Source organism: Mixophyes fleayi, chromosome 2 (genome assembly GCF_038048845.1).
Source record: "Mixophyes fleayi isolate aMixFle1 chromosome 2, aMixFle1.hap1, whole genome shotgun sequence".
Classification (NCBI taxonomy): domain Eukaryota; kingdom Metazoa; phylum Chordata; class Amphibia; order Anura; family Limnodynastidae; genus Mixophyes; species Mixophyes fleayi.
In genome coordinates this window covers 186550010-186575612 of record NC_134403.1, presented here as the reverse complement: position 1 = coordinate 186575612, position 25603 = coordinate 186550010, and the positions used below count along the sequence as shown (strand labels likewise).

Below are 25603 nucleotides of genomic sequence, written 5' to 3'. Positions count from 1 at the left end.
CTTCAGTTTCTCAGGCAGCTGCTGCTCGGAAAAAATTGTACTTTCCAAAGACAAGCAGGGATGACGCAGGTGGCAGACCACAACAGTTTGACATCTGGGCTTTTACCAAAAAAGTGTGACCTCTGCCATAACTCCATTCAATCTTACTATTAACATGCAAATGATGGTGGAGGATTATTTTTAAGAGTTAATTGATATGAAAATGTCAGACAGTCCCTTTCCATGCTGGGCGGAAAAACAAGCCATTTGGAAACCCATGTACAAACTTGCTTTGTGATACCTAAGCTGCCCACCCTCCAGTGTGTACTCAGAAAGAGTATTCAGCACATCCGGGAACCTTGTCAGTGATCGATGTAGGAGGTTACTTCCTAAAAATGTGGAAAAGATGATGTTCATCAAAATGAACAACATCTTCCATGAGGAAGGCCTTTACCGGCAAATACATCCAAGTACTGAAACTTCTCTAATGGCGGATTCCAGCGGATATGAATTAATAGTCTGTGATGATTATGTACTCACTGAGGGTGAGGATGATGCTGAAGATGATGACGACATCATCTTGACAGTGTAGAATTCACTTCACATCACTGTTGGTCTAAAATAACAGGGACAGGGAGCGCAAATGACAGACATACACACAAATGTTTACACTCTTTTCCGCAGTGATAGTTTCAAGATTGCCTCACTTTCCCTGTGTCTTACCCTATTCCTTGGTAATCTCGTGGGTCCGGAGGTGAAGGAACCAGGTGAATCCTCCCGGGATACTGTCCACACACGTCCCCTGCTTGTTCAGTTACTTCATAGGTTCTTCAAAAACACAGGTTACAAACATCCAGGGCACTACAAAACCTCCCAGGTATAGGAGTTTACATCTAGTAAGGGCTTACCTCCGGACCCACGAGATTACCAAGGAATAGGGTAAGACACAGGGAAAGTGAGGCAATCTTGAAACTATCACTGCGGAAAAGAGTGTAAACATTTGTGTGTATGTCTGTCATTTGCGCTCCCTGTCCCTGTTATTTTACAATTCTAATATAGGAGCTGCAATACCCCACAAAAAGAGAGCGCTAACTTGTAATTTTTACTGTTGGTCTAAGATGCCTTTAGGCCATTGATAGCTTGTTTAGGGAGGGCCTAGCAGGGATTAAACTGTATTTTTCAGAATTTGCACTAATAAGTGTAGGGTGTAATATACACCCAAATAGAAAAGGTGTTTTGGGCATTTTGATTTATCGTACAGTCTTTGCAGGCTGCTTTTTTTGTAACTTACACTATAAGGGTAGGGTTTAATATACACCAAAATAGAAAATGTGCTTTGGTCATTTTGATTTATCGTACAGTCTTTGCAGGCTGCTTTTTTTTAACTTTCACTAAAAGTGTAGGGTGTAATATACACCCAACTGGCTTTTTACTTTGGATTTCAATAGCTCTTTTTAGTGCATTGTCTGGCACCCTGGATTGGTGTGTGATAAAAGCACACATCCCGGGGGGTCAGCGCTCGTTGACATTCATTAGCTGTAGAATTACCTCACTTATCCAAGAAACAGGTGGAGTGATTAGTGTTAATGAGGTTAATAATGATGTAGGTACAAAATAATGCCTAAATTATGTTATTTTAGCCCAAAAAATGGAATTTTGAAAAAAATTGCAAAACAAAACCAAAACACGCAAGGGCAGTTTTGGCAAAACCAAAACACGAAGGTAATCCAGATCCAAAACCAAAACACGGGGGTCAGTGAGCATCTCTAATATTAATATACTATTGGCTTTATTCCACTATACTGGGCTGATAACTGTGCCACATTTAAATATTACTTAGGTTCACGCTGGTGGAAGGTGACTTCCTGGTTTACAGTGCAGCTATGTGTGATCACAGAAGCCTCTAGTAAATATATCACCAAATGACTTGATCAAAAAACTATATTGAAAAAGACACCAATGTGATGTATATTTTTGCGGGATTTAACACTTAATGGTACATAATGTGCTTGCAACCGTCACTGTGGAGGATATTGCAGCGCCTACAAGAAGATTAGCTAGATATTCAATGTGCAATTTATCATATATCTTGTAAAATGCCGCAGTGAAAGGCTCTTGCACATTAATTACAGTTACACCTCTCCACATTATATTTAAGAGCTCCCTTCACCACGCCTTTGTATAATATTAAAAAGTAGAGGAACAATTTAGCGCTTCCCTTTCAAAGCCATATAAATGTAAACCAATACATAGAATCTGAAAATCGGACTTATCTAATCCATATATAACGGAAGTCCTTTCCAAAGTCAAATTCCTACAGAAAGCAGTATTGGATCAGTCAGTTCCTCCATTTCTTATATATACACATTGCGATGTAACCCTCCCTCCTATCGCCTCTGTATATGGGGTCTATGAGAAATATTTTCAAAACATCTTCCATTGTGAAGCAGTTGAATAGAAAACTCTCATATACATCCAGGGCGATGATCATATTCAAAACAGGAAGAGAGGACAGACATAGTGTAATTCCGTATGAATGAATGGAACAACTTGTGAGTAAAAGGATATAAACTCACATTTAATATATAACATCATACTAATAAAAGCAACTTTAAATCCACACACTGTAAGAGTAAACTCGTTCAAGGGGGTAAATGTATGAACCTCCGGATTCTTCATCTCCGGCGAGTTCAGCGTCTTCAGCGCTTAAATTTAAAGTGGCGCCGCTTTAAAATTAAGCGCTGAAGACGCTGAACTCGCCGGAGATGAAGAATCCGGAGGTTCATACATTTACCCCCAGATCGAAAATGATAATAGACATCCAAACAAGAGGCTAACACACCCGGATTGCTGCTGTCCTGATGCGTTGTTCCTAGAGTAAAACTCCACAGGTGAGCCTGCTATACACCAACGCGTTTAAACTCTGGATAGTCTTTTTCAAGGTGGTTTAAGACCATTAAACAATAACAGTAAGAGTGTAAAATATTAAAAGTCACATTCCCTATTTAAGAAATTAATATACCAAATTTAATAATATATAAATATAATACATTCATAAAAATGAAAAATAGAAACATAAACAAAAAAATTATCGGTAAATAATGCCAAGTGTATCTAATAATGACAGAAAACTTATGCATCTTTATGTTCATTAAAAATATACACATAGTGATATAAATGAACCAATCGGCTGTATATCACTTGCAATACATGACAATAATGTCAGTTTGTAAGAATAACTGTAGCCGGCTACTACCAATAAAAAAACAGTCACTGATGAATGAAATTGAAAAAGTACTCTGTGCAATGAGTGTATTGACACTCAGTGAAGTTGTAAAGAAATAATGAGCCCATAGATGTTATAGTAGCATTCGTAGGTCTCCAAATCCTGGATATCGATATGGAAAGACAAATCTTAATGAAGCACTGAGTCACCTGATGAGAATTGTAGCTGATAAAAACGAGGTATTACCGATAATAACGGCCGTGTGTATGACCCTTTATTAGCCTGTCATCTGAATATCCAAACCGCTGAGGGAATGGGATGGAGGAGGGGAGAGGTATAATTACCGATACCATGGATGTAGATATAAACTCCCGATGTTGCAGGTACTAATTTGCAGTGTTACATAGTCCACGATAGATGAAGCAGGAATGAAAGAATATTGTCGGCTGTAAGAAAGTGCTCAGTAGCACTGAAACGCGTCAAGGATTATACCATTTAGAACTTGAACCACATCATATACAATATTTACAGCCGGCAATATTCTCCTTTCATTCCTGCTTCATCTATCGTAATTGGTAATACCTCGTCTTTATCAGCTACAATTCTCATCAGATTTCTGGGATCAATAGTATTACGTCAAATCTCTCTGCGATTATTGATTAATATTTACAACCATTGGTGACTAAGAATCCGGCTACAGTTATTCATACAAACTGACATTATTGTCATGTATTGCAAGTGATATACAGCTGATTGGTTCATTTCTATCTCTATGTGTATATTTTTAATAAACATATAGATACACATGTTTTCTGTCATAATTAGATACACTTGGCATTATTTATCGATAATTGTTTTGTTTATGTTTCTATTGTCATTTGTTATTTTTTATTTTTATGATTGTATTATATTTATATATCATTAAATTTGGTATATTGTTTTATTAAATAAGGAATGTGACTTTTAATATTTTACACTCCTACTGTTATTGTTTAGCGCAGATACCCCCTCCAATATCTCTTACAATGCGTCTCATGTTTACTGGGTACTGAAGTTTACAATTTACACAGAAACAGAGGTGGAGGAAACTTGGTTTAGCTTCCATGACACCAGATAAAGACCAACCAGACTAGTAATAGAAAGAGTTAAAAGTTAATTATTCTTGATTTATTCATCACCCATAATTCTTCCTTAACTCCATAACACCTCCTATAGTCTAATATTGTTGCATATAATATTATAATCTAAACTGTGTCGTGGAAAACTAAAGAAACTGAAATCATGAGAACCCAGAGAAAAGGTTTACTATAGCTAGTAAATCTATACATGTTTTACCAAATTTAAATTAATCACTAGTATAGACAAGTGAACACCCTATGGAAATAAACCAGTAACTGATGTACCGGTCTCGGCACATGCCAGTAGCTGAGGCTGTTTATTTTTGAATTGTGTTCTAGAACATAACGCATCATCCCACCTGAGATATTCAAACTGCCTCATATCTGATGAGCATCGTGGAAGTGATCGGACACAGAGACACCAGCTCCTTGTCTATCATCAGATATACCATCCAAAGCTGAATCCTAGTGGCTTTAGTCACAGAATATACAACACCTGTAGCTATATATACTACTTCCTTTGTACCAGCGATAATACAGGTAAGTCCTAATAAGCATTTTAAGATTTGTCAGTTTTAACAACCTGGTTATTATAGAAAAGTAAAGGTAAGATGCAGGATTGATTTAAAGAAATAACATAAGCGGAAATTGTATTGATAGATAGAGCATATATTGCTGGTACTATATATACAATTCTGAGTTACTTACGCTATAGGGTGCTTGTTAAAGTGTTATGCAAATTATAATTAATTATTAATAATATTATTTTTTATTATTTTTATAGTGTCCACTACCTTTTGCTCTACTGTTTCAACCATAAATAGAGTATTTAGATGTTTTTTGTTGATACCCCTTTCAGCACAATCATTCTTATTATAAGTTCTTATAAGACCAGTAAATGATGTTTAACCTTCTTTGGTTATAAATCTCACTCTGCACTTGTGCTCCCCCATTGTGGCATTGCTGGTATTCACAAAGAATCCCTATACTATTTCCTTACAAATTGGCTTTCCACCTGATATTCACACTGGCTCATAGCTGTTGAGTTTTGTGGAAGTGACCAGACACAGACAGGGCCGCCAAGAGGAATTTGGGACCCCGATACTGCAACTTTCTGGGCTCCCCTTCCCACACAGTGGGAGAAGAAAAAATACCGGACTGCGAGCCTGGGACCCCAAGGCAGGCCAGGCCCCTGTTATTTGTACCCGCTACCCCCCCTATCAGCGCCCCTGGACACAGACACTGTCTATATATCTAATCAGACATATGGTCCACAGCTCAATCCTACTGGGTTCATACATAGAATAGACAAGACCTATTGTACCAATGTAAACACAGATGAGTCTTAATAGGCATTTTATAATTTTTGTATTTAAACTGTTGTTTTATATTATAAATACTGAAGTTCCTAAAAGCCTGTATGGTGAATGTACTGATGATATTGTATGAACGTTTTATTATGTTATAAGGAATATCTCTGTAAATAATAACTCACAATTATTGTTATTTTCAAGATCACTATGAGTTAGTTTCCTCACTAAACAGGAAATCAACTCACATCAATCCACAATATCGAGCCCTAATGTTCCACCCACAATTATTTGGGGCAATGAGATAGACCAGTGTGTGTTGTGACCTCTATTAGTGTGACTATTCTGCCAAATGACTCCAACAAGACTACCCTTGGTACTACAAGTGATAGCCTGGGACGAAACAACCTCCTAACTGGTTGATATAAGAGGGTAAAAGCTTGTAGTGAGGTATTGGTTACATACAGGTGTCAGACAACTTAAACCTTGACATTAAATGGGAATGTTTTCATACACAATGGGAATGTTTTCATACACATTTGTGAAAGTTACAAAATGTATTTCTATATTATGCAACTTGTATTCCTTGATTATAAACAAAAATACTGTCACTCCACGTTATTCTGCCACAAAGACATTTAAAATTACTTAAGTTCATCAAGAAATAGAATATTAATTTCTCAATTTATTAATGCATATTTGCTAATATGACCTGTTTCATAAAGTATACATTTGTCTGGTACATTATATCCCTAATTAATTAATTTAAAATGTAATGTGCAAATTCTGGGCTTTAGGTAACTCGGAATTGTGTTTGGGGCATTTTTGGGGAATGGTTTATTTTGTTCCTATTTTTATTTTCACAATAGTGAGAGGTATGATATACAATGGATGCATCCATTGTGTGACCTGAGCTAACACTAATAAGAATACAAACTCCCTATTTACTGACTCCCAGCCATAAACTTTATCATATGGCTTCTTCCACTGAGTGAAGGTGAGGGCTGAGGCTTTAACTTGGGCTCAGTTAGTTAGTTGATGGAACATGACAACTGATACCAGATTAATTCAGCCTAAAGTGGAGATACCAGCAAGTCACAAATCTCCCAGATGTAAAGGTTATAAATAATAGGTTGTATCTATATTTTGAATATGGTGAAACATTTTCCCTTCCCGTTCATAGAATGCATATATCACTATATGTACATGTATTAATATACATCTATAAATTATTGCAGATTTCATATTATTGATCTATTATTTAGATTTAGATTTTTGATATGCATGTACCATACTGTATCTTCTATTTGACAATTGGATTAAGACCTAGAATTTATGTTATATTATTTATATTGATTTGTATTGGCATTATATTACTTTATTAATACATTTTATTAAAGCTTAATAAGTTCATTGCAATGAAAATTATGGTCATAAAGGGATAGAAATTTGGACTTTGATGTAATGTTCACACTTTTGTACAATCTTCACCTCCCTGCAAAACTAGGCACAGTGTAAACGAGTTAGTCATTATCATTAAAGTGCATCTATTAGCTACACACAGAGGAAGCTGCTATTTTGTGGCAGAACCATTATTCATGAGGCTTATCAACTAGATATGGATGAACTTACAGCTAAATTTTACACAAATTAAATTTCACGTTTCAACAGAAGTTTCTGCAAAAGACCAAATTAACAATGATAAAATCTGTGAGTTTTGCTTTTTTCCCTATTCATGGTAAAGTAATGTTACATTGTATTTACAAAGTAACATTTTGCCAAATTTATAGATATATCAGAAAGACAGTTAATTCATTCTGCTGTTTGGTATGATTGGGGTAAAACAAAACATGCTCAAATGCATAAACAGATGTGGAATGAGACAAATATTTCCTGAATATCAATTGAGTTTATAAGAGCCAGTGACAGCACTCTGCACATTATCATAATGGCCTTCAAAGTCTGTAGATGATGGATGCACTTTAAAATGTTTAATTTGTGCGTGAACCTCTATACTGAGATGCTGTGTTCAAGAATACAACTGTAGGCATAACAATCCATTCAAATTCAATAGGTCCAAAAACCATATGGGGCGCCAGCTTACAGGAAACGGATATATAAAGGTTTCCTTGATGTGGCTTCAATCAGAGGTGTATGAAACTCCAGATATTATATTTCATCTGTTCAGCAAATGGCTTGTACCTTTATGGGGAAGTTATAAAACACAGCATCCCTACCCTCCCAGAGGGTACCAGCTCCCTGCTGAACAATGATGGCACTTCTCCTGATCGCCCTAGTTTATGACCCAAAATGCCAACTATGACATCTCAGTGATCCAACAGAATGGACATGAGAGACTAAGACCCTTGTCCATTACACCAAAAAAGTTTTAAAAGAAATAAAAAGCAGAAGTTTTTTTTAGAGATTTTTATTTGCATAAGTGTTTGTGGTCCCCCATTTATAGAGGAAATTAGCCCAAGCTGTCTAGCACAGGGGCTAATCCAGGATATTGAGAGGGTGCCCCCTTCTTTATTGTAAAGTGAATGGTCCTTTGAAGCCTGGATTAGCAATGATGACTACTGGGGTGGGGATGGTCCCATTACCATTATCAGTATTACAGTATTATAGTTAAAAAAATCTACATTTTTCAATAGAATTTAAATATTGGAAAAGTAAAATGCGCACAGTACTGTCATTCCAAATCTCAATTATTGTACATGGATAGTCACATCAGCTAGAATATGATAACCAGAATCACATGTACAACACTATGTGTCAGTTAGATATTTTAAATATAATATCTACAGCCTAGTGAAGAACCAATGACAGTGAATCAAAAAACATTTAATTTTAAAGCCCCAAGTGAAAACAGTGATGGGACAGTAAATAAATTGTTTTCTAATCAAATGTCAATTCACGTTACAGGTGATGTTTTTGTTCTAGTACTACTACAATGTTTGTATAAATAATATTAAACTAAACTGTAATCTAATTTTATTATTCACAGTCCAGTACTTCGTTCTCTAACGCATCTTCGGCCTGATATGAAGCTAAAGGATTGTGTGCGCTATACTGTAGGAGAATGGTTAAAAACGAGTGAAGCTGATCGTAAGATCTACAAGATGGCTAAGAGGTAAGTTTTTCTCCCTAAACTAGCATAACAATAGGCTATCCACTTTATTTCCCCATTTCTGAACTGATTTTGTGTGGTTTAGGTTCATACAATTGGAGAAAGAGGAAGCAATACAGATAGAGGCATCTATCCAGCGGCAGGCAGAAGCAAGAAATCCATATGACGAGGACATGGAGACAGAAGGGTCATCAGAAGCTGGCATACATGAAGAGAAAACTGCAAGGACTGAAACTGCAGTACAAGTGGACATCTATGACGAGCAAACTAAAAATAAAGCACAATTAGTGATGAAAATGAAGATCAATGCAAACTCTGAGAGTCCAGTACAGGCTAGTATCAACAAAAAGAGCACTGTGCACACTAATAGACGTGTGCGAGCAGGTATGTAGAAAGAAGAATTCTCTCATCAAGTGTTTTACCTGGGCCCTACAATGAGTTTATATAGACGTAGCTTTTACATCCTGTGAACTGTGACTGTATAGAATTTTATTGACCGGCCTTCACTAATCTGTTTCTAGACTCTCTTCTTCTCCCAACAGGTAACTGGAAAATACAACATAAAAGACATCATCTTAGCTATGAAAGACAGAAGAAATTGCTGAAGAGACATCTCTATAGACAACACCGGAAGATCGCCCCAGGCTACATGGAGACACTAATTTGGCCACGTGGTGTAAAGCTCCCAAAGAAAGTAGAAGGACGTCCATCGGAGGACTCACCTGAAACACCAATGGAGGTGAGTAACTGACACTTAAATGTTTTTAACTTATAACAATTTATTCCCTAATGTGGGCTTGGGTAAGTCATGGTTATCTGATTGTTGTGGAACTATAAGTGCCAGCATTCTGATACATGTAATTCTCTATGACTTGTATCACATTTGTATATTTTAATTTTTATTAATCTTGTTATTTGTGGCTATAAAAATGCTCTGTTCTTCATAAAATGTACCCAGTTTCACCAAAAGTCTTTTCGTTGAAAGTACAGGCTGACATCTGTTCCCCACCTCTGCCTCTATGTAAATATAATGTCATTTTGAATGGGCAAAGGGACTCTTCAGCCATCTACTAAAAGTGAAAAACCCCCAGAAGCTAATTTATACTATTAATCTATACTATCCAGTCTGTTAGGCTGGTATGTTTCCAGCCTATCAGAGACTGGGATCTGTCGCAAAGCTGGGATTTTTTTTTATTTTTTTTTAAATTTAATTCAAAGGGGTGGGCAGGCAGGTCACAGTGGGCTCCCTTGGCAGTCTTGGCCCCTTGTCAGTGCCCCCGTCCATCAGATCCCCTGATGGTGACCCTGTCCTGACCAAACATACAAAAAGCACAGACGTAACATTGAATTTCTGGATCACTCCCATATTTAATAACAACTTTTACAATGTTTATCTCCTTGAAAACTTCTTTCTATCTTAGTAAGATGAGATAATAGTAAGAGGACATTGGTTCTTTATTACTATCCATTTAAAGATAGTATTCTGTGATATATATCTGGTTTCACATGTGAGGAGATTGAAGTGCTGTTTTGTACGCAGTCCATGTTGAAAATGGAACACCCCAATCCCCCAGCTCCTGGTATCAGAAGGAGCACAGTATTACACCCCTGCAGTCACCACCATCTAGTAGCACCAATCACTAGGAGAACCTGTATAAACAGGCGCAGTCATAGGTGTATGACATCATAACGGTATTATCTCTGCAGGGCTGCACCTTCGCAAATAATCCTTAATTACTACGTCCAAGATACATTTATGTGTACTCGCACCAGTTAAATCCTGACATTTACACAGTGATTATGAATCTGTTCCTAGGTTGAAGAAATCATCCATCCGGCATTATTAGATCTGTCCCCAGACATAGATATGGATTTCCAGACCCTCATTGATGAACTGCAACAAGAAGAGGATGTGTTACCGATGGAGGTGAGGAAATGACACATAAATGATTTTAACTTATAACAATTTATTCCTTATAGTGGGCTTGGGTAAGTCATGGTTATCGGATTGTTGTAAAACTATAAGTGCCAGCATTCAGATACATGTAATTCTCAATGACTTGTATCACATTTGTATATTTTCATTTTTATTAATCTTGTTATTTGTGGCTATAAAAATGTTCTGTTCTTCATAAAATATACCCAGTTTCACCAAAAGTCTTTTCACTGAAAGTACAGGCTGACATCTGTTCCCCACCTCTGCCTATATGTAAATATAATGTCATTTTGAGTGGGCAAAGGGACTCTTCAGCCATCTACTAAAAGTGAAATAACCTAGAAGCTCATTTATACTATTAATCTATACTACCAAGTCTCTGATAGGCTGGTATGTTTCCAGCCTATCAGAGACTGGGATCTATTGCAAAGCTGGGATTTTTTTATTTTATTTTTTTTTAAGTTTATTTCAATGGGGTGGGCAGGCAGGTCACAGTGGGCTCCCTTGGCAGTCTTGGCCCCTTGTCAGTGCCCCCATCTAAAGCACCCCCGGTTTTCACCAGGGACCCCCGCAAGGAGGTTTGGTCTTTGCTGCGTGAGGTGCGCAGGTCACAGTTCTCCAAGCTAGTTATCAGAACAGCGGATAGAAAACAGGAATGGTCGTGCAATCTGGTTCAGATACCAAATGATAGCGTAGTACACAGGGAAAATCCAAAGAGTAGGTCAGAGACTAGCCAAAGGTCAAGATCCAGACAGCAGATAGTATCAAATCGTAGGACAAGAGGGTAGTCAGGAACAAGCCAGGAGTCAGGACCAAAGTAGCTAACAACAGGAACAAGGAAACTAGAGTCAGGAACGCTGGAGCTGGTGAAACCAATACTCTGGCACCAGAATGGTGAAAAGCAATACCTTATATACCAATATGTGGCCCCTGATTGGAAGGACGTGATTTCGGCGGTCAGATGCACCTGACCGCCGACATACAGGAGATAGAAGGACCTACTGCGCATGCGCACACAGCGAAAGCCGGAAATACGTCCCGTTGACTTACGCGGCTCGGCACAGGAGACATCCCCGGCATGTATGGACAGTGTGGGTACAGCGCCTGACACCTTCTTGACTATTGGGCAGCACGGTGGCTTAGTGGTTAGCACTTCTGTCTCACAGAACTGGGGTCATGAGTTTGATTCCCGGCCATGGCCTTATCTATGTGGAGTTTGTATATTCTCCCCGTGTTTGCGTGGGTTTCCTCCAGGTGCTGCCGTTTCCTCCCACACTCCAAAAAACATGCAGGTAGGTTAACTGGCTGCTATTAAATTGCCCATAGTCTCTCTCTGTCTCTGTGTGTATGTTAGGGGATTTATATTGTAAGTTCAATTGGGCAGGGACTGAAGTGAGTGAGCTCTCTGTACAGCGCTGTGGAATTAGTGGCGCTATATAAATAAATAGATGATGATGATGATGACGACTATGTCCTAGATACATTCATATCTACCCAAACCAATCAAGTCTTGACATTTACACAGTCATGATTAATCTGTTCCTAGGTTGAAGAAAACATCAAACCAGCATTCTCAGACAGAGATCTGTTTGTAGATACATATGAAGATTTCCATACCCTTAATAATGAACCAAAGCGAGTAGACAAATTGTTACCATTGGAGGTGAGAAAAAGACACTTATATTCTTTTAACAGTTTATTCCTTAAAGCAGGCTTGGGTAACCCGCGGTTTTCCAATTGTTGTAGAATTGTAAAAAGTGTCAGCATTATGATACATGTAATTCTGCAACAGATGGAGAACCACAGATTGCCTGTTTATGCCTTAAAAATGATTTACAACTTTGAGATGATCAACTTAATTCAATATCAATGATGGTTTTCTACTGTTTATATATCCGCAGTTCATGGAAATAAGAGAAAACCATTCTACAGCAAACAAACCAATTGTGTTGCCAGAGGAGAAAGATGCACATTCTTCAACGTTTGCGTCTAATTCTCATAAGACCAAACAAACGATTCCTGACATGAAAATACTGGAGATGCCCAACTACACCGCTGGCACCAGGAAAACGAAAGAACTTCCTAAATCAACACAATCCAAAGGCTATACAATCATTAATGATGTCATAGTAATAGATGATGACTGACCAATATAAAAGATAATATAAAAGATATAAATATAATATAAAAGATATTACCAATCAGTCCTAATATAATATTATTTCATAAAACTACCAGTTAAAATATTTGAATAAATAACGTTTTTAGACTTTTACCGCAGCATTGATAGTAGTTTTTTTATTTGTATTTTTATTCCACAGAAAAAACATAAGCAATGAACAGAAATGGTAAAGATAGTTGTTGTTGTAACAAGATAATCAACGTTATTCACTTCACTTACAAGTTATTTTAATGTTATGGCTGAATGGTGTATATATACATTCTATTAATTTGCAAAAGTATTTAGTTCTTCAGTAAATATAACCACATTCCATAATAATGATCTCCATTAAATTTGGGCTGTATATAGATAGAAAATGAGCAGTTAGGAGCCAGCTGTTGATAATACCATGGTTTGTGTATTTAATGCGCCAAGAAAACAGTGTGTTCTGGCAGTAAGGAGGCAGTGTAGTACAATACCAGTGTAAGTGATGTCAGGCCGTTCTACACAAACAAGAGACTTCAGAACTATGAGTGGATCCAGATACTACCTGGCTATGTCCTTTTTTTGCTCCTCATGTAAAAGAGCAGATACCCCTCAATTCACTTACCTTGATGTGTCTTTGCCTGCGCTCTTCCTCTACAGCTCTCTCCCTCTTTGATGTGATGCAGCAGCAACCATGCACTGATAGACTGGTAGCGCACCGCATGCCAATGAGGTCACTGAGCGGTATGTTTACAGCGTATCGGAGACTGGGATCTGTCGCAAACCTGGGATTATTTTTTTTTAAGCTTAATTCAAAGGGCTGGGCAGGCAAGTCAAAGTGGGCTCCCTTGGCAGTCTTGGCCCCTTGTCAGTGCCTCCCGCCCATCAGACTCCCCGATGGTGACCCTGCCCTGACCAAACATACAAACACCACAGACATAACATTGAATACACACACATAAATCATATATGGCTCCCAGCTATTCTGTCCTACAAAGCTTGTCTTTTCCATAGTGTCACTATCCTCTTGTCACCCCTGCCCCTTATATTACGAATGGCAACACTAAACCCATGTCATTAAAATCTGCTACTCCCTTGTCTTATGTTCACCCCCAACCTCCATTTATCTATCTTTCCATCATTATTTACTCATGTCTTGTATCTATCTAGTGCCCCTACCTCCTTACCACCCCCTGTTATCTGCCCTCCATGACCACCCATTATTTATTTATTTTACTTCAGTTAACATTATTTTGTGGAGTGTTAGAGGGGGGAGCACTCCCACGTCTACCCATATCTTATTCTCCCACCTCCTCTATTTGCCAAAGTTCCACCTCTATGCCTGGCCTGTTCACATTCCTGAGCTGTTGGGGCTGTGGGAGATAGGTGATTGTCATTCTCCCACTTGTGCTGGCATCATCTTCATCACTGTCTCCCATACAGTCTTCATCCCAGGAAACAAACAGGACAAGGATGGATAAGTGAGGCAAGTAGGAAAAAGTGGAGAGGAAGGGACAAGGGGCAGAGCAAGTAGTACTACTCCTTACAACTCTCTGCCCCAGACTCCTATCCGGACCATCTGCCCCTTGAAACAGTTCTGGAGGTGTGAACCTATAATGTAGCAATATAAGACAGCTGCCACTGGCAACCGATTTTGGAAGGGCATACAAAGCAAAGTTTCTTTGAATGTTTAAATAAATAAGTAAATAATTTAAGAAAGAATGAATGTGCCTCCTCCAATCAATGACCAGCATCAGTACTAAAGCCTGAGGCTGGTTCCCACTAAAACAGGGGGACAACCCACTTTACTAGGATGCATCTCTAAAGGGGATATGCTTGACCTGCCTTTTATGCCTCTACAGTACTGAATGTGCACATGAATGCTCTAATCCACCTCTCCAGGTGCAAGGCGCTGTAAGTGTAAATAAAGTGTAAATCTAATTTTGGTATACGTTTTGGCTCATGTGCAGTGCATTAAAGAATATTTTAGAAGACACAGACATATTTATGTCCACCTCTAAATCACGTCCATATTGTTCATTTTGAACACTATGGTTAGAGATCATAGGGACAGAAACTTGACAGCAGGAGTAGATGCCGGTGGACTCAAGTAAAGTGCATCTTTAATTAGAAGAAATGGGAAAGCTATATATAAATGGCCGTACAGTAAGGAGTTCTGTACAAATATGGTGGCATTGTGCCATCACTGCTTACTCTCTACTCTCTAGGAAAAGAGTTTTAATACTTGTGAAACACATCTCATTATTTCATCTGACCATCCAGGAAGTGTTTGTTACATTGTTCCTTTCCCCCTCCTAGTGGCGGAACTACCATTGGTGCGGCAGGTGCTGTGCATCGGGGCCCATAGAGATAATGGGGCCCGCTGCATGGCAGATGCAAAGGGTTGGGGCCGCTGTTCCCTCTTCCCCGGCCCTCTGCCCCCTGCACCAGGGCCCACAGCTCACTAGTTCCGCATCTGCCCCATCCCCTAAGTATAAGTAGAGAGCTATCTGACATATTATAATACTGCAGAAGCAGACATCCTAAAATACTGGAATTTTAAAACTAGTCCACCTATAACGGAGTGGATTTCCAAAATAAATGTTATTATGCAGATAGCAGAAATCACATATAGGGGGCAGAGATGTGTACATCAAATGCGCGGATAGTTTTTTTCACTTTGTTAGTTGATAGTGTACATCAAATGCGTCTGACTACCCTGGTGGGAGTTTAAAAACTCTGAGGCAGACAAGGACCTCCTGATACCCCCCCAATATACTGTGTAAGAAATAGCTACACAAGTGAATGGCCAGAAAATGTTTGTATTAGAGAACAGTATTAGGAGGTCCTGATTGCTTGGAATGTTGGAAGTTTTGTCCCACTCACCTGTAGCTGTACAAGGGTGTTATCATGTAAGAGAAGGGGGTTTAGGCAGCCTATAGCTTCAGAGTGATGTCTAAATATGTGACATGTAACAGCATAAAAATACCAAATGCATACATCAACATATAATCAATAAACTAAAAATCAATTATCAATTAAAAGACAGAGGATGTTACAGCAGATCTTGCTGGGCAGACAATCAATATGGTAACTGAACCCTATATAACTTCCTGATTAGTACACAAGTTAAAGTAAGGTAGCTACAAAAGGACAATGTTATCATGCAATGCTGGTTTATGGTGAATACCCAGCAGCAAGAGACAAAAATTAATCAATGCAAACAAAGCAATAGGAACTATTCACTAAAGTCATAACAGTTCTTTTCACGCATTTCCCTCTTTCTTATGTACTTTGTGCTATATGTTTATTACATAATGTGGGGCCAACACACAATATTTTACAATCCTACTTATAACTGTGATCTTCTGTCAGAGTCTGGAACACAAATACACTGAGAACTGTTATAGATAGATGGCTGCATGCGCCTGCTAATGTGTTTTCCACTGATCGGTTCCCATTACAAGTAATGGTGTTTTCATTTATTTTTACTTTAAACAATACTGGCTCTGTGATATTAGCTCTGAAGATAGTAAGGGAGGTATTTTGCTATAATTTATCCAAGAGGTAATCCGACCTCTCCATCTGGGCAGACAACCAATGAAGTGTATCAGTTTTAAAAATGGGAGGTTATATATACTTCCTCCAAGTGTTGGTCCTCCCGTTCCAATTCCTCACCTTTCAGTCTGGATCCTCATTTAGAGGAGTTGACACTAGAGATTAGGGATCCCCTCAGGAACACTTTAAAAGCATCCCAAAGAATGGGGGTACCCACTGTATGTACATTAGTAGCAAAATATTCCTCCCACTGGGACACCAGATCAGATCCATCACCCAGCAGAGTTAATCAGAAGGGATTACATTTCCAAAATGTTTGTCCCTTGGAGCTGTGGAGATTGATAGTAAGGGCCAGTGGGGAGTGGTCAGGAATCCCCTGAGGTAAATAAATCACATCAACAACGGCCGGTACCAGCCTTGTGGACAAGAGGCCCTTATTAATGCTGGAGAAGGCATGATAGGAGGCTGTGAAACAGGAGAACTGCTCATCCCTCAGATGTCTTAGATGCCATCTTACACACTAATTGGACATATTTTGTTTTCCCCCCCGAGTGACAGACCACAGCCACTCCTGTCATCTAATAGTAACGGTCATCAAAGCAGAGTAATGGAGTTTCAGGGCTTAAGGACATAAAGTCACTACGTTTTTAAAACCAATCATGATTGTAAGGAGGTGGAAAATATATCACCAGGAGAGGCAGCAGGGCAGAGTTAAACATACCCCTTATGTATACAAATTGGCCCAGTGGGTCTGATTGGACTGTATCCAGAATAAAATGAACTTGTTTCCAAATGAACAGTGACATTCCCCTAGAGCTAAAGGCATGAATTGCTTGATCTGACCACCCAAACCACTGCTTTTTAAGTGCGCACAATTTACCACCAAGCAATTGAGTTTCAGTAAGACAAATTACATCTGCATCATACTTTTTTAGTTGAGTTATAAGGAACGATCTCTTAACCTTGTCATTGAGATCCTGACATTCCAAGATAATAAACGGAGGGGCCTGCTCCCAGGTGGCCTAGCCGCCATAGTAGAAAATAACATATGGGGGAGACACATGAAAGGCCGTGCTACAAGCACTGCTAACCCAAGCTGACACAGAGAACTTGACACCCATTTACAGCAAAAGAAACAGCACATAAAATAAAAAATGCAGTAGATGACACATTACCTAATTCTATAAACAGACATAAAAAAATTAAACATCCAAACTGTTTCCCAATCCCACTCTGTATACCCAAAACCAACTAGGGCATACATGGATCCCATAGATTCCAACTAAATATCTTCCAACAAAAACTCTTCTGGGGGGCAGAGTCAAACAAAAAAGAAGAAACCTGAAATAAAGGGGACTAGAAATAGAAAAAGGGGGTGAAGGAAGGAGGTGGTAGGCCCTGACATCATGGTATTTCCAGTAAAATGGTCAAAGTGTAATAATAGAAAATGATTCAAAATGCTTTGCCAACAGCAAATAAAACACAACAACAGATGGACATAGAGAATATCAGGCGTATATAAAACACCATTAGAGTGAATCACAGAAATTTCAACATGAGGCAGTATTATACGATACCACTAACATCCACCAGTAAAAACATAGCAGAGTGGAAACATCCAGATAGGAATCAGCAATGAACATTGAGATCCAGCCAGTCAACAACAGCCTGTGGGTATTGGAAAAAGTGAGTGGTGCCATCTAAGACCACCCTCAGCTGGGCTGGAAAGAGCAACGTTCGTGGAGACACCTTACACCGATGTTCTGGCTGGGATCTCTGCTCATTTTTTCTCAGTCCCCTTTAGGTGCGAGAGGTGAGAGGGAGCAGATCACATGATTGCAGGGGCGGAGCTATTAGTCCCCTGCGATCCTGTTTGACAGCTGCCTGGCTGTCACAGAGACAGCCAGGCTCAGAAGCAAATGACAGAGAGAGGGGGCGGATCACATGATCGCAGGGGCGGAGCTTTTAGTACCCTGCAATCCTGTTTAACAGCTGCCTGGCTATGACAGCCAGGCTCACAGAAGCAGGCATGCAGCAGCAGGGACGCAGGGGAGGACAGCCACCATCAGGTACAGTGAGCCCCCATGGTAAGCCTGGGCCACACACGCCAGTACCCCCATGTACCCCCCTTATGGCGGCCCTGCCGGCAATTGAATCTCCTCCTTAGAGCATTCAATCGTCAAGAATATGGAATATATCTGCCATTTTTGTTAAACAGTATCCTAATTACAAGGTGTGTAGTGTAAGGTGCAATGAACTGCATACCAATGACCTTAAGACACTTATTGTGACCCTGGTTCAAAACCTAGGAGTAAATTTATCAAGCTGCAGGTTTGAAAGTGGAGATTTTGCTTATAGCAACCAATCAGTTTGAAGCTGTCATTTTGTAGAATGTACTAAACAAATGATAACTAGAATCTGATTGGTTGCTATAGGAAACAGCTTCACTTTTACAAATCTGCATCTTAATAAATTTACCCCCTAGAGTCCGCTCTGTGAACTTAAAATAGTCACTTTGTCTCCCTTTTTTGTGACGTCAGGAAATATATTCTAAGCTGGTCAGCTGTGTGAATGTAAAAATTGTATGTCCTACATTAACATTAGCATACATATTTTATTTAAGGTATATTGTAATAATATATTTGGAATAATGTACTGCCCGCTGTAAAATCTAAGTATATTAGAAGCCGCAGGGGAGTTCGGGGCCATATGGAAGTTAGGGAACTTCAAAGGGATTTCTAATATTCTTTTTCGTTTGCAGTAGAGGGTTTTATTCCTTATAATACACTAGTTTTATTTTGAAATAGAACAAGGTGTTTGGACAAGGTGATCCTTATATCCAGGTATGTTTTGCCTTCACTGACAATTCTGCATCCCATTATGTAACATTTTCACAATGAATCATATGACATCAGTGATGACCTTAGTACTCGAAACTTTAAGACTACATTATTATAGGGTATTTTACATATATTCATGTCATTTGTGTAATTTTTTTTATTATTTTATACTTCGAATGCATCTACTGTGATGTTGATTGTAAGAAGAGTGTACGTGCTTGGTATAAATATTACAATCTTACTGTTATTCTGTTATTATTGTTGTTGATTTGAAAGGTGTCCAAGTGCTTGTCAAATCAAAGGCTGAGGAGTCTCCTGCTCATGAGACCTTACATTTTAGTTTGAAAAAGGATAGAACCAGAGATGAGATAGGATATGTTAGGAAATGTGACATTGCAGAAGACTTTGTAGGTTAAAACCACAATATAGAATTGTTATTTTAACTGGAGAAGGTCTTTAATAAGCTGACCATGTATTTTGCATGTATTGAGAAAAGCTCTCATTACAGTACTTTGCGGGTCGCTCGCAGAGAGAGGACAAACACGAATAATAAACCTGCCACTGATAACATGGTGGTAGAAATAGGAAGAGAGGAGAACAGGATAAGTTCGCAGTAGAGAGAGCCTCCCAAAGTCTCACTAGTCATGTTTGTAGTTGATAATATAGCGCTACCATGTTACACCATGCTGTGCAGAGAATATTTAGGGTCCGTTTTGTCAGACTCTAATAAATCACCTACCATTATGTTTTTTTGGAGAGTGGGAAGAAACCAAAGTACCCGGAACAAACCCATGCAAACATGTGGAAAACATACAAACTTCACACAGATATGGCCCTGTTAAGAATATATATATATATATATATATATATATATATATACACGCACGCTTTGGATCATTGTCATGTAGAAATATTCATTTTTGGACCCCATTTAAAGGTCTCTTGCAGACTACAGCAAGGTTTTTTGTTTTTTTTAACACTATTTCTATATCTTGCTCAATCCATTTTGCCTCCTGTATTGACAAGTTTACCACTTCTTGAAGCAGAGAGGCATAACCATAGTATGATACTACCAGCACCATGGTTCACAGTAAGGATAGTGGTCTTGAGATGATGCTCTATGGTTTGCACAAGCATGGCACATAGCCTTAAGGCCAAAAAATTCAGTCTTGGTCTTATCGTACCATAGAATCTTCTTACATTTGGTGTGGGTCTTCTGTTCTGGTAAGCTCTAAGTGATCGTTCAAGTGAGTTTTCTTCAACAATAGTTTTCTCTTTGCCACCCTACCATGAAGAGCATGTTTTTTTAAGCTCCTTGGCTTTATGTGACCATTTCTCCCATCTCATCCATATAAACTTTTAACTCTGTCAAAGTTGCCATAGACCTCTCAGGGCCTCCCCAACAAGTGTCCCTCTTGCAACGATGCTCAGTTTCTGAGGATGGCCTAATCTAGATAAATTCACTGTTATGCTATATTTTTTCTCTTTTTTATGATGGACTTGGCAGTGCTCCAGTAATTATATATATATATATATATATATATATATATATATATATATATATATATATATATATATATATATATTTTCAATTTGGTGCATTTCAATAATCTTGCTGGGGTTTGCTTTGAATATTATTTGATCTTCATGATGAAGCTCTCATTTGGAAATGCACTAGCCAATTGTGGGACCTCTCACTGACAGGTGTATTTATTTTGAAATCAATTAAAACATTTTAAACATTTAATTAAAGTAGTTAAACATTTTAATTCTACACATGTAGTACAATCAATAAGTTAGGTGTTCCCTGAACACAGATCAGACAGTGGGAGAGGGAAATTTGAAATTTAAATAGAGAGCAGAATAGAGAGCAGTAAACACACGATCAACTGTGTGATTGGCTTGATGAGTTGGATTTGTTGTGCATTGTATCAGACAAAAGTAGGAGTTCAGTGAAAAGAAGTCTCCCATATTAGCTGTACTATATCAGTGGAAAGGAACGGAAGGAGCCTGGCAGAGAACTGTCCCATCAATTGGAAGGTAGATCCAGGAGGTTGGTGTATTTCTGCAACCCACAGAGGAGAATGAATTTCAGACAAGGAAGATGAGAAGGAAGGGATCAGCAAGTTGGAACGAACAGTGCATGGCCACTAAGATGGCAATCTTTCTATTCTTTTTACCCTATTATTTAAGAGTGCGGAATACATCAGATTTTCCATCTTAAAATGTGTTTGTTAGATTCCAAACATGTATAGAATATATTCCATAGACAAAAAACCTTACGGTTTAACATGTCCAATTAATGTTCCTTATACACAATCTACAATGTAAGGAAACAATTGAAACTCTTCAACTGAAACTGCAAAAAGCAATGAAATTACGACGATTAAGGCAGAAACCTTAATGGACGTGTTGCTTGCACAATACAGACATGGTATGTCATCACATCCTGTGGTTAGCTGCAGATACAGCACTATCATGGAGTGAGATTGCTGTCACTCACAAAATGGTGGAGCTGCTAATTTTAGGCAATTCTGATGGGAGTAAATCTGAGTAAAGGAATCTAATTCGAAACTTTCGATTCTTACAAAACTGCAGCAGGTCATCTAAAATACTAGATGTAGGGAGAGACAATTTGTTATCTGTGTGTGACATGATATAATGAAGCAACTGTAAATACATAAAAAGATGACTTTAAACTTTGAGGCTTTACTTAAACCTACAGCATTTTCAAGTAAAATCCCTTCCATACTTTTCTGCCCCTTGTGAGCATGTACTTACACCCAGTGGTAAATGTATCAAATAGCGATCTTTGCAAATCGACGATATCCGACGACTTTCCATGGTAAATTTAAAGCAGCAATGGCATAAAAGGCAAAACTTGCTGTTAATTGAGGTCTTCTAATACTCATTTTGACTTTTATATATGGATGAGTTGGTTACAGCCAATTTTAAAACTGCAGATTGAGGCAGATGGGGAAAAAAAGAATAAGAATTTGGCTAGCAATAGACAAGGTTAGTTTCTGCAAATCAACACATTTGTGTTTTTTACCATAACCCCCAGTTGCTGATGAAGGTAATCAAATGCATTTCCCAACCTCCACAGCTCTTTGTGGACCCTCCCAGGTTTCTAGAATTGTATCTTGATCAAGGTCTGTCTGTGTTCCCCACCAACAACTTGAAGCCCAACCAATTCAGTTTAAGCAGGAAGCATTCATAAATACTGACTCACTCATGCAGTACCAGTCCAATCACATTTACAACAACACCAGCCACATCTGAAGCCTCACAAACACATCTAAAACACTCAAATTTGAACACCATCAGCACAGCAATCTCAGTATTTTGTCTCCTATGTGTAACAATCACCAAGATGGACAAACAAAATATCTTACTGATCAATCCTCCACTTTGTCTACTTTATGTAATATCTAAATGTTTCTTTTTTGGATCTGAACATCCATGAACAACAAAGCATACATTAATGCTGAAATCAATATACCCAAGAATCTTTTCTCTTGTCAAAAGAGAATAAATTCCATGAAGGAGAAGAAGATGGGCAGGAATTTAGGAACAACTGTCACAAAAAACACAAGACAGATATATATCATTAATCAATTTTCTGAAATGTTGTCAGAAGGTGAGAGAATAGCCTCAGCCAGAGAATTTTCCTCTGACCCATAAGCAAACACAATTTTTTTCTTTTGAAAAAACATTTCTTATTAGGACAACTTTTAAACAGCAGAAAGCGTTGATTCACAGCATAATTCAAGATATACGGAAATTATAATTTGAAAGTACAGAACAAGAATCCATATCAGGATAAAACAAGTGGACTCCAACATGCCTGCTGAGATTTGAAATCATGTAAAAATAGGTAAGAAAAAAAGGCCCAAGGGGACAGGTTGTAGGGTGAACTGGGTGCCAGAGATCCTGTCAAACCAGTAAACGCTGGTGGTAATGGAGGGAGGATCGCAAATGTCAATATGGGGATGAGGAACAGCATGAATATCTGCAAATCAGCCGCTGAGAGTGCCTAGCTTTTCTAATTACTTTCAATTAATATTACACAATCTTGACAGATACCTTAGATCAGATAAACTTATAACCAACAGTTTAAGGAACTGACTCTGTTATAACTGATAGAGAATTTTCACATGTTAAGCGATTCACCTCTTTCTGATGAAAGCTACATAGGTCTAGTATCAGATTTATAAAATGAAATATATCTATAATGATTGTATTTAATTTAATACAATTGGCGATTTAGCACTCCTGGGGGTAAATGTATGAAACTGCGCATTTTGCAATTCGCCGAATATCGGTGACTTTGTTGGGTTAATGTAAAGCAGCAATGGCTTTAAAAAGGCAAGTTTTGCCTTTAGAAGCATTGCTGCTTTAAATTTCCCCTGCAAAGTTGCCGATATTCGTCAACTTGCCAAATGCTCAGTTTCATACATTTACTCCTTGAATTCTCAATACGACTTATATATTAAGGGACTTGCATTAGAATGGAGGAAAGAGACAAGTATTTTAGCTATCTCAGCACCTAGGCATATAGTTTACTTAATGAATAATGCTTCAATATATCAATCCATATTACTGAGGCGATACATTTAAAGAGAAATTACTCTGTAATACTGTATATCGATTAGAACATGCATAGAAGCGTTATAAGATTTTAGTCATTGATTTCTCTGCTCAATGATCGGTTTTAAAACGTATAAACATTTAAATTGACTTCATTTTATTATTGTTACGAAATGTTTTTGACTTAAACATTTAAAAAGTGCAGTTCATAGGCATCTGACTTTGAAAGTGCAATTACACTTATCTACAAAATTTTCTTTTTGAATATTAAACTGATCTGATAGGTTGTTTCTTATAGTATTTTTTGCGCTGATTTCAAATCTGTTTGCCAATTTATGTGTAGGGCTGGATTTTTGAGTAACATGCTTTTAAAAATAATCCAAATTTGAATTTTCCTTTAATAAATAAAATTAACTTTTAGTGTTTTTTTCTGCTGTATTTAGCTGGAAGAACAACCGTTTTTAGTATCCAGCTATAATCTACAAGCATATCTGGATTCCATTTACCTCGGTAACGAATTTCCATCGTTGATATATCCTCGTCGAAGCATTCACCATGTTCATTACTTACATCTCCAAGATTTTCTGGGGAAAAGTTCAAATGCGAATCCAAAAAATGTATTTTAAAAGACATATTGCATCCCAGGGCTCTGTAGTTTTTAAGAAGTTCACTAACCAGTTCTTTGTAATTCTCAGCCTTTCCTGTTTCCCAGGGGTTTTCAGAACTTTGTGGAATGATCCCCACGTAGCAGCCTTAGACTCATTCAAGCTGCTCTCAAAATCTTCATCCTTCATGAGCTCTCGTATTTGTGGTCCAACAAATATCTCCTCTTTGATTTTTACTTCACTTATTCTAGGAAACTCTGCATCACCAACATCTTCTGAATCTAAGCTTCATACTCCTGATGGTGCTGCAGTTGGTAGCTCTGCACTGTGAGGAACAGGCCTGAGGGCTGAAGGAATAAGAGGATATTTAACTGAATTCTTAAACTTGCTTGTGATTCCACTGATTTTTGCAAAACAAAAATAACAGTCTGTGGGATGTATCTTTGGTTCTCTCCTTACCATGGGAACTGCAAATGGCTTGTGACAAGATTTACTGTTCAGCCAGCTATTAAACAAAGTTACACCAAATGAGCTCTACCAATGTAGAGCTCATACAATCTGCTTAACAAAGGAGTACTGTTTCTTATTTGTGACTTGAAAGTTAATTCACCACAACACACGTAACAAAAATTGTTTGGATGATTTATACACCTACGAGGCATTTTGTAGAAGTATGCACACCTATACTTATAAACTAAAACTGAAAATGGAGGAGTGACTCCTACAGTTTCATCATATGTGCCTCAGATTTATCTACTTTATTTTCTGATTATACATAAATAAATTATTCATAGGGAATGGCTAATGCATTTAATATGATTGTTTGCTCATGAATGTCATGAAACAAAATCATTTAAAAAAAATAAATAAAAAGATACCTATATACCAGTTGTTTTGAACAAAATGTATAAATTGAAAAAAACTAAAATATGTTGGTTTTGAAAAAAATGGAACCCTTAAGATAAATTCTCACCTCATTTTTGGAATTGGCACCAGAAAATACATAAAGGTCGGTCAAAATTATCCATTTAACAAAGTCATTGTTGACCAGTGTTATTCACTAAGGCTGCCTAAGCCTCCTTTTTAAGGAATATCCTAATTCAGGTAAAATAGGGATATATTTTGACCCCATTATTTAGGATATATTATTCTGTTATCTATATTT

General features: G+C 38.0%; 1 protein-coding gene and 2 long non-coding RNA genes across 9 annotated transcripts in view; 2 read left to right on the top strand and 1 right to left on the bottom strand.

The window, feature by feature from the left end:
* Window positions 1–25603, top strand: part of LOC142138425 (uncharacterized) — a 261296-nt gene that overhangs the window by 43328 nt on the left and 192365 nt on the right. Inside the window, exons 1-2 of one of the 5 annotated variants that reach the window (XM_075195095.1) lie at window positions 8972–9502; window positions 10580–10690. The exons of the other annotated variants lie outside the window; for them this stretch is intronic. Of the exons in view, the coding sequence (XP_075051196.1) occupies window positions 9413–9502; window positions 10580–10690 (201 nt within the window). The 5' untranslated portion in view covers window positions 8972–9412. Of the gene's footprint in view, window positions 1–8971; window positions 9503–10579; window positions 10691–25603 lie in introns of those variants that run through there. 5 annotated transcript variants of the gene reach the window in all.
* Window positions 4583–8952, top strand: LOC142138428 (uncharacterized). The gene is made up of 3 exons (XR_012688036.1): window positions 4583–4863; window positions 8641–8766; window positions 8849–8952. It is a non-coding gene; the product is annotated as an uncharacterized LOC142138428 (long non-coding RNA).
* Window positions 23707–25603, bottom strand: part of LOC142138426 (uncharacterized) — a 63070-nt gene continuing 61173 nt past the window's right edge. For 2 of the 3 annotated variants that reach the window (XR_012688032.1, XR_012688034.1), the window contains exon 3: window positions 23707–24785. This is a non-coding gene — a long non-coding RNA (uncharacterized LOC142138426). Of the gene's footprint in view, window positions 24906–25603 lie in introns of all 3 variants that reach the window. The other variant, XR_012688033.1, reaches the window with a different exon arrangement.